This window comes from Lagenorhynchus albirostris, chromosome 7, assembly GCF_949774975.1.
Source record: "Lagenorhynchus albirostris chromosome 7, mLagAlb1.1, whole genome shotgun sequence".
Taxonomy (NCBI): Eukaryota; Metazoa; Chordata; class Mammalia; order Artiodactyla; family Delphinidae; genus Lagenorhynchus; species Lagenorhynchus albirostris.
The window spans coordinates 89213930-89232989 of record NC_083101.1 but is presented as its reverse complement, the minus strand read 5'-3'; the positions used below and the strand labels follow the sequence as shown (position 1 = coordinate 89232989).

Here is a 19060-nt window from a genome sequence, read left to right as displayed (position 1 = left end):
TTTCCTGTGTTTATTTCAGTCTAGAACAGATGACAAAGTTATTCGATTTAAGAGAGCAATTGGATATTATTCAGCGACTAGTAAGCCTATGGCATTTCACCCACCACATTACTTAGGTAAGTAACTCAAAGCCTCTGTGATGGATGCTGACCATGCAATAACCAAAGAGATTTAAATATTCACCCAGTAACCTTGTTGGTTTATTCTTTTGAATTGAGATTTCTATAGTTACACAAATAAGTATAGCAGAACTTCCTGGGCAGACTCAGTGGTAATTCCTGAAAGTGTTGAAGAGCAAGAGAAAACTTATGAGACTGGAGGAGAAGAGCAGGCAGCCATGAGGACCAAGGCTAGCAGATGACGGTGATGCTGACATCTCTGTCTGTGAGGTGTCCTCTTGCAGAGAGCACCAAGGACATAGAAGACCCTCTGGATCTATAAGTGCCTTCATAAATGCAGTGGATTTGTGTCTCCTCTTGTTGCCTTTTTTGGCAAAATATCAAATTTCACTCAGAGATTTGAAATTGGGGAATAAAAAACAATTATAAACTGTTTGCCTGAAGGCTGCTTGATAGTGAATATCTCATGGGAGGTTGTAAAGCACTAACCCTAAATACCAACCTCCTTCCTGAGTGAGATTGCCTTTCTTAGGCTCCAGAGCAGTAAAGCTATGAGAAATCATATTGCCAACCGTTGTTTCAGTTGTGCTTATTTCATATAATGAAAGAAGTCATGTTCCTGAGATTGTCTGTAGTGACATTCTAGTCCTCATATGACAATTGTACTTTAAACATTCATTATAGTATACTTGGGACTAGAACATTTAAAGAGAAGGAAAATGTGGGGAGAGAAAGGATAGAGAAAGACACTTGACTTAACATTTGGCGTTTATCTGAGCTGATAACAGTTTGGAAGATGCTCTGAAGAGGAAGGTGAGTTTCAAATTAGGTTTAAGTTTGAACTTCTTAAAAATATTTACTGTTCTATAAAGTGCTTTCATGTTCTTATTAAATCATCAAAGGACATTATGAGTATTTTATAAATGAAGTCAATACTCTTAGAATTCACTTTTACTCAGTGATTTATGGACAACAGTGGTGTAATTGGTAAAGAATTTGGGGTATTTAGGGTGATGTTTTCAAGCAGCTTAATGTAGGTGATAACTACCTACAAATCCTTCTATAAAGCATTTCCCATTGCTTCTGACTGTTGCAGTAATCTGAATTGTACAGCAAGGGACTTAACAAAGCACAGTCACAGAATTACAACAGGGCAGGAAGTTTGGGGCAGTGTAGAGTTCAGTGTATGGCCTGGAATGTTGGGATGAAATTGAGAGAGGTTGAGGCAAGATTGGGAAGGAAGGTTTATTTCAGGTTAGATACACATAATTTGGAGCCAGCAGAAACAGATTAATGTAAAAATCACTTTTATTGTTTTTTTTTCTGATAAGTATAAAGAAATAAAAGTATCTGGAGAAAGTGCTCATTGATTTCATCTATATGTGCTGTTAGGGACCCACTAAATGGAGAGTGATGACTGAAACGGAAATCAAGAGCGTAGAAGAGGCAACACTGAGTTGGGGAAATACTTTCTTGGCATCCCAAGTGAGAACCTAAGACATATTTTCCACAAAAATATTCTTATAAGTAATAGGTAGGTCATAAGTGGTCTTTTCCAACCATAGTTCATTATATTATTCTACAGGAAAACACATCCAGAATTTTGAAGAACCAATATTGGAAAATAACTTTCTTGTTCATTAGACCCTGTCTGTATTAATCATTTTAGAAACTGGAATATGTGTAGAGTTTTGAAGAAATCTTACAGAAAAATGAGGAGAGTTGACTCTACCCAGAGGTTTCTAAATCTGGCTAGAATTTTAGGTTCTACCACAGAACAGTTTTCAGAAGCCTAATTGGCCTCAGGGTTCTGTATTTTCAAAAGAAAAACCTTCCTGGCCAGACCCCATGTGGACTGGCGTTGGGGGGTGACTGCTGTGTCTTCCATGCTTTTCCTTCTGAGTTTGTGGTTCTCTGCAGCATTGAGAAAAAAACCTCAGATCTCCATACTGTTATTGGATGGTGTGGAATTTACAAAGGAAGTGCACATGCTCCCTGTCCCGTTGCTGGGAGGCCTGGTCTGCATAGTGCATGGTCTTTTTCAGGGTGGAAAAAGAATTTTTTCCAGCCCATGCTGTTTTTGTACTATGAACTCCCAGAAATTATCTATATTATATAATGTATTATAGATTATGGATATTTAATATATAATACCTATCTGTATATATGTATATTTCTGAATTATCTACTAGATAGATTTTTAAAATGTTACAGGTGAGATTAATACTATTTTTCAAGCATTTACTGTATCAGAAACACTGTGTTGGGAATGGGGGATCTAGATATGATTATAATTTTTTCCTTTCCATCATAGCACTTAATGTCCACCATCTCCAGAGAATCTGCAGTCTAAATGTAAGATATGTCAGAATTGAGTTGTCAGCAATATTTGGCTTCCTGGTTGAACAAGTAGTTCTTAAACCTTAGCTGTGCTCCAAAATCATTGGCAGAATTTAAAAATAACAAATAACAGATGTTAGAGGCCCGCCTCAGGTCTGTGAACGTGGACTCTGTAGGCGTGAACTAATCCTAGTGTATTTGTGGAAAGCTGTGCAAATAAAACAGAGGCCTTGTTAGTCTGAAGAAACATGCACTGTGTCCTCTTGGCCTTCCTCAGTGAAAAATAGATGAGCTCTCACTGCACACCTACTAGAATAGCTTAAGATCCAGAACACTGTCACCACCAAATGCTGGTGAGGATGTGGAGCACAGAAATTCTCATTTCTTGCTGGTGGGAATACAAAATGGTACAGCCACTCTGAAGACAGTTTGGCAGTTTCTTACAAAACCAAACATACTCTTGCCACAAGATCCAGTAATCCTGCTCCTTGGTATTTACCCAAAGGAGTTGAATACTTATGTTCACACAGAAACCTGCACATGAATGTTTATAGTAGCTTTAGTCATTATTGCCAAAACATGGAAGTAACCAAGATATCCTTCACCAGGTGAATGAATAAATAAACTGCTACATCCAGGCAATGGAATATTATTCAGTGCTGAAAAGAAATTGGCTATTAAGCCATGAAAACCCATGGAGAAACCTTTAATGTACATTACTAAGTGAAAGAAGCCAACCTGAAAATGCTACATACTGTATGATTCCAACTATATGACATGCTGGAAAAGGCAAAACTACGGAGACATTAAGATGATCAGGGGTTCCAGGGTTTGAGGGTGAGAGAGGAATAAATAGGCAAAGCATGGGATTTTTAGAGCAGTGAAAATATTCCTTATGATACTATAATGCTGGATTTATGTCCTTGTAAGTTTGTCCAAACCTATAGAATACACAACACCAAGAGGGAATCCTACTGTGAACTATAGACTTTAGTTAATAGTAATGCATCAATATTGGATCATCGGTTGTAACAAATGTAGCACACTAATGCAAGGTGTATACTTTCTGCTTATGTTTTCTGTAAAGCTGAACTGCTCAAAAAATAGTCTATTAATTTTTTGAAAAACGTAAATGAGCCTTTGATGTATTCACTTCCTGCCAGGCACTATGCTGAGTGTTGGACAGGGTGGTAGACAAGACAGATGCCCTTGTAGGTGATTGAGACGAGGAATCATACAGGAATGTGAACAGGAAGGTCACGGAAGACCAACCCGGTTAAAACAGTACTTGATTAAACCAGTGTTTAGTTCTGCTCAATTAAATTAATGTTTAGGTGAGGTTTGAGTGTAGAGTAGGAATTTAGCAAGACGACGATAGAGAGGAAGTATATGTGCAGAGGAGACAGAATGTGTAAAGGTCCTGAGGTGAGAGGACAGGATGTAGAAGAAACAGAAGAATGTGGTTGGAGCACAGGAAAGCAAGGGAAGGAATGGTCAGGTGATGCTTGTCGGGCCATGCATGGCCTTAGATTTTAGACTTACACTTTGGACCGCGAAAGCTCACTGAAAGATTTTTTTCATTGTAAAAACTTAAATTATTTTGAAACTATCATACACACAGTATATTTGTACAGTAAATTATTTTGAAACTCTCATACACACAGTATATTTGTACAGTAAATTATTTTGAAACTATCATACACACAGTATATTTGTACAGTAAATAAAACAAACATCAGTGGAATGTTACTAGTATCAGAGCCCTATCCCTGTCTCTTCCTGGTCATGTTCCCCTGTATTCCGGCACCCTGAATTTTGTATTAATGGTCCCCTTGCTTTTCTTTATTGTGTGTGTACCCTGAGTACTAATTGGAGCAGCGGAAGTAGGTCGGATGCCCTGGGAGGTTTTCTGTGGAGGGCCCTCTGTATGGAGGTCTTGAGATGGTGTACCTCAGATCAGGGAAAGGAGGTGGAGCTGGGGGCACAGGGAGAGCAGTGCAGCAGCCAGAATAGGAGTCGTGGCAAGAACAATTGTCAGCAGAGGTGAGGGGGAGACTTCTGTGGCACTCACAGCTCCCAGACCCCGTGCAGGTGCGGGTGCCTGCGTGATCCTCAACGAGGTGCAAGGGATCCTAGGAAAAATAGTTTTTTAGCTTTGCGGCTTCTTCTGTGCTGTAAAATATGGAAGAGGGTGGGGTAGGTGGCCAGCACCAGTCCTCTAAATCCACCTCCAATTGCTTCCATAAAGGGTGGGGCTTGAAATGGGAGGGAACTTTGAACATGCTTAAACTTTTAGGTGGATGATGAAAGCTGAGAGGGGGCTATGAAGGTAGAAGGAAGGTTGGAGGTAATAGTGACCCCCGGTCCCTTGGAGCACAGAGGAATAGGGGTCTGGTGGGGACTAAGGGAGCCCTCAGGGCAGTAGGCCAGCATGAACAAATAATAGAGAATTGTGCAAAGAGAACCATATTGAAATAGGAGCTGTCACCGCTAAAGCAAAGAACAAATTCTACATAGTGACCACAAAGAAAGGACCTCTGGCTATAGAAACTTCCTAGGTGCTGGCAGAGAGGCCCCATGGGTGTTTTATCTGGACGGGCTTGCCCAGCTCAGGGGCCTGCATCAGCCTGTGTCCTGACAGGCCCCCAAGGCTGGCCACGTTCTACCTGACTGGGTCAGAGGATCCTGATTCACAAAATGCCAAATGGCAAACTTCAGTGCCAACCGCTGGTGACCCATCTACAAGAGAACATAAATGCCTACTGTCTTAACAGGAACAATTAGACTCCGTAGTTGGTGCTCCTGGACCATGGCTCTTGGGACCAGGGCTCAGAAAGGTGCATCTTCAAGTGTAAGGGAGAAGCAAGGACCAGTCAGTGGGCCCTCATTCTGAGCCATGGCTTTACTGGAAGGCATCACTTTCTGGTGTCTTGAGAAGGCGGGTTCCTGAGGCTACACAGTCTGCACAGTGCTCACCAAACTGTTCTGTTGATTGTTGCTGGGCTTCTAGGTTGTGTTGACAGTCTTTTTGAAAATACATCTCTACCTCCCCAACAACACACACTCCCAGCATGAGAGGGGATGGTCAGGAAATGTCCCCCCCTGAACATGAAGACACAGTCTGTGAAGAAGGATGTGGCACCTGCTGGGCTTCCTCAGCTGATGAGAAGAGGCTGTTAGGTCTCCAGGACCCAAGGTCACTCATTCGGGTCCACTGTGGGACACAGAGGTCATGCAGAGTCCATAGTGTGACCTGCCTAGAATAGAGGGCGATGGCATGTACACATGTGTCTGGGGAGCAGAAGTGAGAGAGATCAGGACGCTGCCCACGCTGCTCCTGTTGCTTGAACTGTTGAACTCCTCAGCGTCGCTGCTACCCTACGCCAGGTGACATGGCCCTCAGGACCTCGTCCACCTGCCATCGTCCATGCGCCCAGGCTCACTATGCAGGGGTGGCACAGGCCTCCTGCTGCAAGTGCTGGCTGTAGCCAGGCCGCAGGACCCATAGTGGGCCTGACCGTACTTGCCCTGTTCCCACCCAACAGTGTGCCTTTGGAGCTTCCCTGTAACTTCACAAAGGTTTGCCTTAGTATTTTTTTTTTTTTTTGCCTTAGTATTTTTAAAGCTTGTCTAATGTTCCACAGTGGGGATGTGCTGTAATCTACTTAACCATGTTCTGTAGTCATCACTAGAATATTTTTAGTTTTTCTACTGTTATAATGATCACTTTAAAAAATTTTTGTCACCAAGTATATGATATTATACTGTTGCTCTACTCTACTAATAAGTTTTTGAAATTTGGCAAGTTATATAATATTCATTCTTATAGTTTTGACTACTAAACCCACTCTTTCCAAGGTTTTTGCTTAAATTTTCTTATTATGGAAAGCTTTAAATGTAACTGAAAAATACAAAGGATAGTATCATGAGCATTAGGGTACGCACTAAACAGGTTTAACAAATGTCTTTAAAGAAGTACATTAGGCTTTTCTTTTTTCTTTTTTTTTTTTTTGCGGTACGTGGGTCTCTCACTGTTGTGGCCTCTCCCGTTGCGGAGCACAGGCTCCGGACGCGCAGGCTCAGCGGCCATGGCTCACAGGCCCAGCCGCTCCACGGCATGCGGGATCCTCCTGGTCCGGGGCACGAACCCGTGTCCCCTGCATCGGCAGGCGGACTCTCAACCACTGCGCCACCAGGGAAGCTCTACGTTAGGCTTTTCTAAAAGTCATGTCTGTCCCCCTCTAATGGTTTTTATAGTTCCTTACCTCATATATGGAATAATAAGTCATAGTGTTTTGATTTTTAATTAAATGCTGTATTGTACCTGTCATACTGTACTTGCTGTTTTTGAGATGTGTGCATGTTCATCTTTTTCAATTTTTATCTTTTTAAAGCTAATGCAAATGGCATTGATGTCAAGCCCCCAGGGGTCTGACAGAATAGATGCTGCCAAAGAGAAGCTAAGATGCTATCATGTTAAATAGGAAGTCCACTTATTCTTTCTCCTTGATTCCTGGGTAGATTAGTGGATTCTCTCAGTCTGTTCCTGTGGCCTTTCATTCAGTTTTTAGTCAGTTTATTTCAGTTGATGTGGTATGCAGTGCTATAGGTTGTCTGGTCTTAAGGGTTTTTGAAAGGTCATTTTTTTAAAAAACCTGAAAATTGGTCATTTTAGAAGAACTGAAAATACATCTCCTTTCAGTTGCTGTCTGGTTTAAAAGACTGCAAGGTGTGTCTTCCTGAGATGGGCACAACTTGTCATCAGGTCTGTTGGTGGCTTCTCAGTATTCAGTGACAGAAGGGGACTGCTAGTTCAGTTTATCCGTGACTTCCAAATAAAGGCCTTTAGACTTTTCTTTTAGGTTGTGCTTTTTAGAATTCACAGATGGACAGAAACTGCTTTGTCTTGATTTATCATAGGCTTATAAAACCATGTAGGTGGCTGAATGAAATTTAAGAGTTCTTTTCTTTTGCTATTTAACGCCTACGATTCAAACCTGATTAAGTGAACTCAGGAATTTAATAGATTTGGATAAAATTTGGGATAAGTTTCTCACTATTCAGACTCTTGCTCTTCTAGACTCAGGTGTCACGTGGATTTGAATAATACTGTATCCTTTGAGGTCCACACATGCTATCCAAACTCAAGGACAGAAGAGATTTGGATAACCAGGGATGCTGTGTAAGCACCAGGATACCTCCTGACCATGGTATATTCCTACACCAACCGTCAAGCAGTCAAAGCAGCCCTTGTCATTGTTGAACAGCTCTAGTTCTCAGAAAGGTCTTATTTATTGACATATTAACCTGAAATGTGCTTCCCTAGGTTAAGTTTTTTCATTGCTCATAATTCTTTCAGGTGCCTACTTGCTTTATTCATGATCTTACTTTAATTTGCCCTACACTTAGCCTTCCATTGTGAGGGCTTCTCTCCTGGACAGTGGCCTCTGACTCTTCCTGTGGGGCCTTGCCAGCACTGTGGCTCCAGGTGGGCATCAGCTGCCCCAGCTCTGAGCTCTTGGGAGTTGGTACTCACTAGGAACTGACAAGGTTCAGTCCTCTAAGAGCTGGGATGATTTCTGTCTCCTCCTTCCCAAAAGCCCCCATGCCTCCTTGGCTATGCCCGGCCTACCAGGCTTCATAGGCCACACCAGTGTCCTGTTGGTTCCCACTGTCCCCCACACTAGCTTGCCTTCGGAAGCTATTTGTTTGGGAGAGGATGAAAACAAATTATGTAAAATTCTCCATATAACTTTGTACCTTAAGTTCTGTAGAGTATTGGTATTGAGTAAATATGTCAACATGGTTAACATAGTTTGAAAATTTTGCTTTGTTTTTTTGCAAGCATTGAAAACTAGTGTTGGTGGTAGGGAATATATTGGTTTATTTATTCTTTAAATTTTCAAAGCTATGTTTTTTGTGTAACACTTAAGTCATGCATCAGCACCCATCTAAATTATAGAATTAAAAAAATATTACTTTGTTACCATTGTTTGTTTAATGTAACATCTTCACAGTAACATGCCCAGTAATAGATGAATATTTGTTAGGTAGGGGTAGGGGTGGCTAGTTCTCAGTAGAGTTTTTGGTTAACACCATTCCTTCTTTTAATCGTATTTTAATTTAGAGAAAAGCTGGTTAGCTTCATACAGGCACAGTAAGTAATTCAAGGGAGTGGATACTGCAGAGAGTGTCTTATCTATGAGAGTTCACAGCTAACTAAGCACAGCCGTAAGGGCTGCAATGCATGCTTTCTTTCTCTTATTCTCAAAGTCTTTAATATTTAAATATTTTTAAATTATGAAAATATTTTTCAAATACTAATTAAATACTTTTTTCCCTTTCGTCTGTCTTCATTCTGCATACTTTTCTAACAAAGGCCTACCTCTCTTAGTAAGTATTTGTGAAAGGAAGAGAATGAGAAACTGGTGGTGTTAATCTCCACTCTGAACTGGTGTCAATTCTGAGAAAGATGTCCTTGTCACACAGAAGACAGACAATGACTCTGCTTAGCTGCATGAGGGCACTGAGAACAAGAACTGATTTATAAGAAGGCATGCAGTATGCAGAGGCAGGCCCTCGCTTATTAGGCATTTCTGCAGCCATCAGAGAAATGTAGACAAATTAATTCACTTAATAGACTAGGTTATGATAGAATAGTAACTAGTCCTGTGGGTTCTCAAAGGTTTATTTGAGGTCAGGGATTGAAATATGATTTTAGAAAATGTTCTTTCCTTGGAAATCTTTGCTTTTAAGTTATAGTTTTGTGTGTGTTTTTGTTTTGGGAGGTTTCTTTCTTTTTGTTTTTTCTTGTTTTTTTTTTAAGGAAAGTTTGTACTTTCAGGAATTTTGTAGCATATAATGGCCAAAAATAGAGTGAAACATAAATGTTCATCTTCACTTGAATGCTGCTGCATAATTGAAGAGTCCAGTCTCTCATTCTTATTACTCTGAAGTTAAGTATGGCAGGTCAGCTACAAGGAATTGTATACTAGACTTTTTACAGTGATTTAAGTTACAGCATTAGAGCTTAAGTGGATTTCATAATACTCTTTCACCCAAAATCTGGCTAAAATTCAGAATCACCTGAGAAGGGACTTTCAGTTACGGCATCCCGTATCTCACACTCAGAGGTTCATAACTCATGGACTTACTGTTTGATCAGGAACGTCTCCTTGTGTGTGTGAGTGCAGGCAAATGTGCACATGTGTCTGTGTGGTGAACATTTGTGTGTATGTGAGCATGTGGACAAGTGTGTAGATGGGACACCAGCCCCACATGCACATGTGCCAGCATCACCATTCCCAGCTGTTTGTCCCACAGCCATCTCTGTTCAGTGGAAAGTGGAAGCTGGGCCAAGCTTCCTGTTCGTGCGAGCTATGGCATTTCCAACTTGAGCACCAGGCGCTTGAGATGGGATCTTCCAACAGATCATGGCTTCTGAGGCTCATGAGTCTTGTGGGGTAGTAAGAAGTGAGCAACGGCCCAAGCCTCAGTGCTCCCAGTGTCCTTGCGGCCCAGGACTGGATTGGCTCAGGGAGCCTCAGGTTAGGAATCAGTGGGAGTTTCCTTTCAAAGAATGAGAGGGAGGGTTTGGGGCACTTTATTATTTTTTTTAGTCAAATTAAATATGTGTTTATTTTTCTTGACAAGTTGGTAGTGGTTTATGGGTTGTGTGTTTCTCACCTGATGTCCCTCAGGTTTTGAAGTTAGAAAAGCACTCTTCCTGATAAATGACGTTCGCGTTGAGGTAGCTCTAGGCTTGGTTTTGTTCTGTTTTTAAAAGAAACCTAAGGAAGAGACGGTGTGGCCGTGGGGGCACCAGTAGGGTCTGTTGTGTGTTCTCACTGGGTGTATTTTCTCTGTGTCTCCTGCAGTCTGAGTCCTGATGACACCCCCGGGTCTTGTAGTAGCCCTGGGCTGGCCCTCGCAGCCTGTCCTCTCAGGCACGCCACACCTAACTGTTCAGCAAGTGAACAAAGCCCTGAAGAGTCTCCTCATTTTTATCACATTAGTAAATCATGATATTTTGAAGTGTCTTTGACATGAAGGCCACACTCATCCCCCATCACCACATGCTGGGGGCATTACCCTGCTGGCCTTGCTTGTGCTGACCCCCACCTGTCCTCAGACCCGCAAGGAGACTGAGTGTTGTGGATATGGAGGTTTCTAAACCTTGGGCTGAGTTGATTGCTTTATGTCATGTCTTTAAGCTGACATGGGACCCACTCCTGCCTGACGTTGTGTTTGGGGCCGCTTCTCTACGTGGCTTCCATTCTGTGCTTCACTGTTACAAGTTAGCACGAGGATAATGAAGGACAACTGCCAGCATACGTCAGAACAGGTTTTATAAAATCATTTTCTAAGGGAGCACAAAATCCCAAGTTTTACTGACCCCGCAGGGCATGTATAATGCATGTGTAACCTGGTCATGGTTTCCTTAACGATGAAAACAAACCAAAAGTATAGGCAGTGACTACCACACTTCACTTTTTGTATTTAAAAGTGTGCTAGTAGCTACGAACCTAATTTTAGTTTAAATAGAAAAATTCCATTGTTTCACGTATGGAAGGGGAAGTGCTGTGTCCTTCTTTTGTTCCTTTAGTGCTTAGAGTACTACAGTGCTTCCAGCTTTGTCAGCAGTGAGCAGAGAAAGAATAAGAACACCTGTTAAGTTAAAGACAGAGACAAGCCAGGCATTCAAAGAAATGGACAAAAGCAAAAAGACCATCAGACATTAATTGAAAACTCTTGCAAGTTAGAATTCTAGCCCCAGTGTATAAAATTGGTCATCATAAGATTAAGTATTTTTAATGTTAAACATGAATTTCTGAAGGTTTCTGGGAAGTGGGGCCAGTGGTGTGCTGGCACCTGAGGAGGTGCAAGACAGATGGAGATGTGTGCTAGCCACCGCTGTGTCCTGGGGAATGTCCTTCTGCTCACAGTTGTTTTATTGTTTTCTTTCCGTATTGATGAAACAGCCAGACCAAATCCGTTTGGAATGCCTGGGATAGTGCCACCGTATGTCCCCCCCCAGATGCTCAACATTCCACAGACGTCTCTGCAAGCAAAGCCTGTGGTAAGGCCTTTCCTTTCCTTCCTCAGCTGGTCTGCCCAGCCTTGGTGTGGGACAGCTGCCTTGAAAGCTGCATATGCATCAGATCTTAATGAATGCTAAAATAATTTCTTAAACTCAGGATATGTGAAGCACCTGCTTCACAGTGTTTGTTGAATTAAAACTTAGCCAAGGCCGGATTATGCTTATGTGTTCCGGGCCATGCAGGCAGTGTGTATGCATGTGTGATCTATACCCTCTGTTTCAGGCCCCCCAGGTGCCCAGCCCAGGTGCTCCGGGCCAGGGTCCACACCCATACAGCCTCGCTGAGCCGGCTCTCACCTTGGAAACCAGCGGAAAGAATCTGACTGAGCAGAACTACAGTAACATTCCTCATGAAGGAAAGCATACCCCACTGTATGAACGGTCCTCCCCGATCAACCCAGCTCCAAGCGGCAGTCCCAATCACGTGGACTCAGCGTACTTTCCTGGTTCTTCTACGTCATCATCTTCAGACAATGATGAAGGCAGTGGAGGAGCTGCAAAGTGAGTGGTGTATGGAGTAGTTGGTGCTTCCCAGAAGTGTAGCAGCTTCTTAAGTAGCTTGTAGTCCCCAGGGAAGCCACCTTCTGGCTGGCCAGCCCACGGCACCGATGGTTGTGCTCAAACATGCTGTTTGTTATAGGTAGGTGACAGTTACTCTGTGCTTGGACCAAGACTCCTCAGACCGAAAGAAAAGGTTGGATGTTTCCTCGAGGCTTCCAAGGTTGAAAATCTGTACTATGCCAGCCCAAAGCCTTGGTGTCCCCAACCCCCCCGCTCTTTTTGGGTGGAATTTTAGGAAAATTAGTTTGTGTGACCACCAAACATGGTTAAGTTATCTGGTCAAGTTCTGCCTGACCTTTACTCTCTTTTGGGCTGTGATTCCCCTAGTCCCACCCCCAGAAAGCATTTTAAGTTAGACTCCTGTGGCTTTCAGTCTCTTGGCTCCTGGATTGAGGGGGAATCAGAATTTCCTTTCCTCCTGAATTCAGCAACTTGAACCCCAACTCAGCAGCTCATAGGACTGTTCTTGAAATAACACTGTTCACCCAACCAAAACCATGGAAAGCTGCCAGACCCAGGTTGGAATTCTCCCTGTAGAAGGAGTATTTTAAACAATGTGTGTCCCTGAATAAATGCATTTTCAAATACTTAAATTTGTTAGAATCTGATCGAGAAGGTCTTAAAATTCACAGTCCTCCTCCTCCCCTTACATAATCTTATGTTTCTAAGAAACCTGATTTCAAAAAAAGAAAGAAGAAAGGAAAGGAAGAGTCTTTCTTTTCTTTACATCTGCATCTCTTTTTCCTCGGTTTGAACTCTGATTCTCAGTAAATGCCCATGGCCAGTTATTGCTCTGTCAGTTTCTGCTGTATGAAAATCTGAGACACAGTTTCCAGTCTTCCTGCAAATTCTATGGGTGTGTCACCTGAAGCCAGAGATTCTTCCTCTTTTGTCCTCTTTTTCTCCATCTGTAAAATGGGCATTAAGTCTGCTGACCTTGGGCGGCAGTTACTGAGGAGTTTGCTGCCAGCCAGGGAGGTGTGCTATTGTGAAACAGAAGCATAAAATGCATAAATATTTACTTGTTGTATGTGCAATCCTAAAATTCTAAAATGAAGGGAAAAGTTGTAATTTAACATTCAGACTTTTAAATTAACCTTCTAGAAAGATAATATATTTAAGACCTACTGAATGAGAATTGCTTTGTTGGGGCTTAGAAATCTGCAGGTGTAAATGAGACCATGTGACTCTTCAGCACAGAGAAGTTTGGGAACAGCTGATAGATGTCTCAGGAACCCTTTCACTCACTAAGGAACTATGAGTTTTCTTTTAATAATTGACTCATGTCAGCAAGACCAAGATATCTGTAGGCAGGTTCATTTTAGTCAGAAACATTCTTTCTAGACTCTGAAACACAGGTAGAAATAAGACACAGAGCCACTGTGTGTGGCTTGGAGTCCTGTGCAGGTGATGAGCGTTGTGAGCCAGGAGAGGCCCTGGTCTGGGGAGGTCCAGTGGTGATCCTGTTCCTTCGGATAGGGATGCGGAGATAATGTAAGTTGCCTGCTTAATTGGGCAAGCTGCCCTGTTAGGATATGAGTTGAACTTGAGTGGATAAGATTGCATGAGAGCCCCTCCCTTTTCTTGTGCATACTCAACTCTGCCCTGTTCCCAAAGGTTCTGATCAGTGTTGCCTTCCCTGGAGCTTTTCCTCAATTTTAGTCATTCCTCCTACCTCTGAGCTCTGTAGCACTTAACTGTCTGTACCCCCAACTCAGGGCATTTTTACTATGTTTTTCTGGAGGAGCCTCTGGAAGGTGAACTCCATATGTGGGGATGGCATGGGCCTCTCACCCTCTTGTGGTGTGAAATGTGGTCAGAAAGGCAGAGCACATCCACAATCTGGAATTGAAAGATTGCTAAGCCTGGATCAAGTTATGTGGCTTAGCAATGTTTTTATTTCCTTAAATCTGTTTTTCCATTTATTGTAACAAATAAGAGATAGGTGTGTTAAAATTGAGAGGGAGGAGGGAAGGAAAAGGGGGTAGGGCGCTTGTACCAGAGGCTTCAGGATCATAAGCCAGGCAGAGTAGGATCTGATTATGGGCATCCCTTACTTGTGGCGGGATGCTAAGAAGGTAGTGTTCATGATTTCAGCGTGAGGATTCTGTTTGAATAAGTTATGTGTGTACACTTTGGAGGCCGCGCATAGGACAGAGAACTGCCCTCCTAGTTCAGAAACTAAGTAGGGGCAGTAAGTCAGGATTTGGTTTACCTTTGGTTTGGACTGAAATTGGGACTCCTGGATCTGCACTGTGCTCTCAGGATGGTCTTAAGGGAAAGAAATCATCCATTCATTTAGCCAAGCAACACCTGAGCACTTGCCGTCTACCATTGAGCATAGTGGCAGGCAGCGCAGACGTGGCGTGCTGATGGAGGCCTGCAAAGAAGTGAGTAGACAAATGAACAGATAACCCAAGTGGTGAGTATGCGAGGCAGACACCAGACAAGTTGGTCTGGAGGAGGGATTGCTTCCTGAGAGGCAGGATTCAAGCCCTGACGGAGCGGGGAGAGAGCTGGACGAGTGCGGGGTGGAGGAAGGGAAAGCCAGTGCGGCTGCGGTGTCGAGTGAGGTGGAGGCTGGGTGGCGTACACTCTGAATTCTGTTCTAAGAGTGATGGGAAACATCCACAGTATTTGCTTGGAATGGCCCTGGGGCTAGAAAGATCCCAGTGTTTCTTTGGAAATGAATTTGCTCCAATCTGGGTGCTCTTTGTCCTAGGGATGGACAGGTGTCTGGGTGGCCAGGCCATTTGGCTAGGGAAATTACTGCACAGTTGAACTGAAGTGCCTCTGGTCGTACCACCTTCTGCAGATTGACTGTAGAAACATTTTTAATTGCCCCACCCTAAGACACCGACTTGTACAATAGAGAGGAGGGAGGCCTGCACCGGACCTGACTGGGTGTGCCCTTTCCTGTTCAGTTCCCTCAGGCATTTGCACTCCTTCCACCATATTCCCCGCAGTACTGGGAAATAATCCCGAATATGGGAGATCACAAAATAAATGGCCTCATTTCCCCAGTGGAAAAGCAGTAGCATTTTTTTTTTAAAGGATGGTGCTGATGGGTAATGGGGCCTGTTACAGAATAACCCTCCCCAAAATACCCCCCCAAATAAGCCCCTCCCCCAAAAAAACCACCCAGCTTCCTACAAATTAAAAAGATAACTGCTTTATATGGCAAAGAATATAAACTTGCAGTTCACAGAGGAAACACAGATGGTCAATAACACGAAAGAATGTTGTTCACTCTCACTAAAAAAAAAATCAAAGGCATGCAACTTAAAACATAACAAGGTACCTTTCTTTAACCTATAAAATTGGCAAACATTGGTTTTTAAAGATAAAGTTCAGTGGGGGACATCAGTGGAGTTGGTGGGACACGAGATTTAGGCCCTCCTGGCAGGTCCTCGGTCTCTGTGGTCACCATGACCCACAGGTGTCTGAGGGCTGTGGATCTTCCTCCTGGTAGGATTTGCACCGTCTGTGTGCAAAGGTGGGTGTTGGGGAGCATTTAAGAGCAAAAGATCTGTGTGTGCCCCAAATGCAGACAATAGAGACATTCCTTATAGGGAATACTATGGAGCCACTCCAAAGAATGTTCCGATGTGAAAGGAAGAACATGCTAAGGTATCCTATGGAGGAGTTGCCAGGTGTGAAAGTGCCTCCTGGCTGGTCTTCAGGTTCAGATGGTGGCACCTTTGCTGTATGTGTGTCTGTATGCGCTCGGTAGGCCCTGTCCTTTATCTCCCTCCCTTTTTTTTAATACCTTACCTGGCATTTTAGTCTCTTCAGCTGGGAGTGTTCAGGTGTCTTTCCCATCACACTGCTGGAATGGACTTCCTGGGTTGTTGTTCTCTTGAAGTCAGCACGTGTCCCTGCAGGGTTTGCAGGTCTGTGCCAGACAAGGAGTCTCAGGCTACGAGAGGCCCCCTGCACACAGCTATGGTGAGTCGGGTGTCCCGGCCAGGGCTGAAGCTGTCCCGAGTCTCCTTGGTGGCTTCGCTTCTGTGGAAACGCAGCCTGCTGCTCATGCTGTGGTTCTTTGTGTGTCAAAGGGCATAGGCCGGTGCCTGGGCAGCTAGTCCAGACCAATTATTTTGAAGTAAAATAAGAAAGGAATGTGTTGCCTAACTAAATAACTTTTTTTTCCTATTCCTTTTCTTAGGGTATCATCAGCATGTACTTCTTTCTCTATTATTGGTTTAAATGTAAAAAACAAAACCAAACCAAACCTCAGGCTATATTCTTGTTTTTCTTTTCTTCTTTCCTGGTCTTTGTCAAATCTTTGTAATTCTGTTTTGGTTGAATTAAGAATTACAGTTGAATTCTTGTGGAGGTGTTTATATTATTTTCATAGATTTATTGGCTTTTAGAATTTGAGTCTGATCTGAGGTTGCTAATTTGCAGTTTTCAGTTACTTTGTATCTTCTTTCTAATTACCATTTCAATACACAGTTATAGAATTCAAACATTAGAAAATACAATATAGGAAATCCCCCATGATCCCACCTTTAGAGAGACAACTGTTTTCAAAAGATTGGTGAATATTCAAACACCTTATTGTTTACTGCATATACTAACTTAGGGTTTTTACAATAATGAGATCTTAGGGACAGCAACTTGCCTTTTTTCCTTTTTCCTTTTTATACTGACTACACTTATGTAAGTATGTATTTTTATTTGTATGTATAAATGTAAATATGTATGTGTACACTGAATATTGCTTCAGTGTTTTTGCATGTCATTACTGACATTTTTAAATGGATATTTAAAAGTCCTATTAGGAGAGAAGGCTAACTTGATTTTTCTCCACTTTGTGACTTCATTTGTATAGATTTGTTCTCTTTCCCCGTACATTTATGTACACATCGATTTTGAGGAATCGTGTCATGGCGGCATGTGTTGTATAAGCTTTGCATGCCCCCATGTGGTCCCTGTGGGACCAGATCTGGGCCATAGAAGGTCCCTGTCAGTGCCTGAGAGACTGTTAACCAGTGCAGAGACCCAGTGCTGTCAGGACCCAGTACCCCAACCTCCCATGGCTTGTCTTGCTAGATACCACTTGGGGTTATGTGACCTAGAGCTCCCTGGGCCCAATGTGCCCAATGTGAATGGGAGGGCTCTGGGTTGTTTGTGATTTAAATCAGTTGATGAGTAACCACAGTAAGTGACAGCTATCATTATTATTTAAAAACTAACTACGGGTCCAATAAAATACCAAAACATATGACTTCATTCTTAATGTAAAATACCTAAAGAATTTCATTTAGCGCCCTTGATCTGGTGTCCTAGGAAACATGCTTCTTCTAATGCATCTTTTTTCCTTTAAGTGGTATTGGTGTTCTACTCTGAGTCCTGTCAGGCTTCCTCTCCAAAGAAACTGTGTGGTTTGCAAAGACAATTACATGTTACCCTGCCCTAGGGTACCCAGTCCCAGACAGGCTAAATACAGCTGCAGATTTTTCCTTTCAGATTGTTACGCTGTTGTGCCAGACAAATGGCTACTTTACATTTATATATTGATTTTTTAACATAAGCTAACATTTCTAGTATCTTCTCAGAAAAACTATTCTGAATTTTTATATTTGGTAAAAATTAATAATTATCTATGCCATCATAGGGAGAAGGTTTGTATTTGTTCTAGCCACCTACTGACCCGTGTAGGCATTTTATGTCGAGCTCATCTGACTCAGGTGTCTCTGAACCTTCACTTGGGTGGGAAAAGTGTGAGAAGTCCTGACAAACATGAAAGAGTAGCATTCGGGACACGAGGCCCATCTGACTGCTACACAGGAACAAGACCAGTACTTCTCTGTTACCAGCTTTTTATGAAAGAATCTGAATGTGTGACGCTAGCTTAATTTGGGGCATAGGGAGACTGTACCTAGGGTGTTTGTATGTGATAATCTTGTGGCTTCCCTTATCAGGGATCTCAGATCTTCACCCTCTGTAGTAGAAGCACCTGACTGCCAGGTCCCTTCCTCAGAATTCTTGGGGGTCTGTTGAATGAGAACAGGCTGTGGATCAAGTCTCCCTTCCATTCCCGAGTTGGGGAGCATATGGAAATGAAAATGTATGCACGCTTGTTGAAGCTTTACATGGTTTAGCCGTATCTGTGACCTTACACACATACACTAGATAGTGCTACTGACGATTTGATCTTTCATGTTTCGCTTCTTCCCTTTAGTTTTATTTGACTTTTCTTTCTTTCCTGTTGACAAGTAAGTCAGCTTGTGGTCAATGCTGTCTTCCTTTTCTGTTCCATAAAAACAAACCACACCCATGGCAGGGGGGCATGTGACCGGTCAGACACTTTTACGCTTGGTGTAAATGGACACCAGTCTATTTCCATCCTAGCATCACCAACCTGCTGACTACAAAAATGTGTAGGAGAGAATTCAGTGGTTAGGACAATTGGCTACTTTCAACCAGCTTTAGTGCAGAAAAAGCCCCAGGTGTCCTGGAATGCAGTGAGACCTTGCATCGCCTCCTGAGAGTCCACAGAACCTAGTGGTGTGATGCTGGCCTTTCTCCTTGCCACCAATCTGGTATGAGGGTATCTGGTATCTGGTATGAGGGTAGTTCTTTTCTGTTGATTACCTACTGCGTCATAAGTGCATCTTAATGGCTTTTTGGTAATAGCATGTGGTAATGTCTGGAATGGTGGGTCTGGGTTTGAATCCAGTCACTTTTGCTGTGGCTGTGAGTGGATTCCTTCTCTCTCAACCTGAATTTTACCAGCAGAGAGTTTTGCCTTGGGGTGAGCAGGAAAATTCAACTTGAGAACACATGCAGAATTCCCTGTGGTCTGCATGGGTCCCAGCAGGTCTCCCCAGGGCACAGCTGATGAAACTTCACATCGACGTTAGCAGGTCTAAATGTGATTATGAGGTGGGAGCAGTTGTATAGAATGGAACCTAACTGAATATACAAATAA

The 19060-nt window shown here is 42.8% G+C and overlaps 1 protein-coding gene across 4 annotated transcripts in view; it reads left to right on the top strand.

The window, feature by feature from the left end:
• The window catches only part of FAM120A (family with sequence similarity 120 member A), a 104122-nt gene that overhangs the window by 39688 nt on the left and 45374 nt on the right, over positions 1-19060 (top strand). For all 4 annotated transcript variants that reach the window (XM_060155434.1, XM_060155433.1, XM_060155436.1 and 1 more), the window contains exons 5-7: positions 20-116; positions 11441-11538; positions 11783-12060. In XM_060155434.1, coding sequence (XP_060011417.1) covers positions 20-116; positions 11441-11538; positions 11783-12060 — 473 coding nt within the window. The remainder of the gene's footprint in view (positions 1-19; positions 117-11440; positions 11539-11782; positions 12061-19060) is intronic.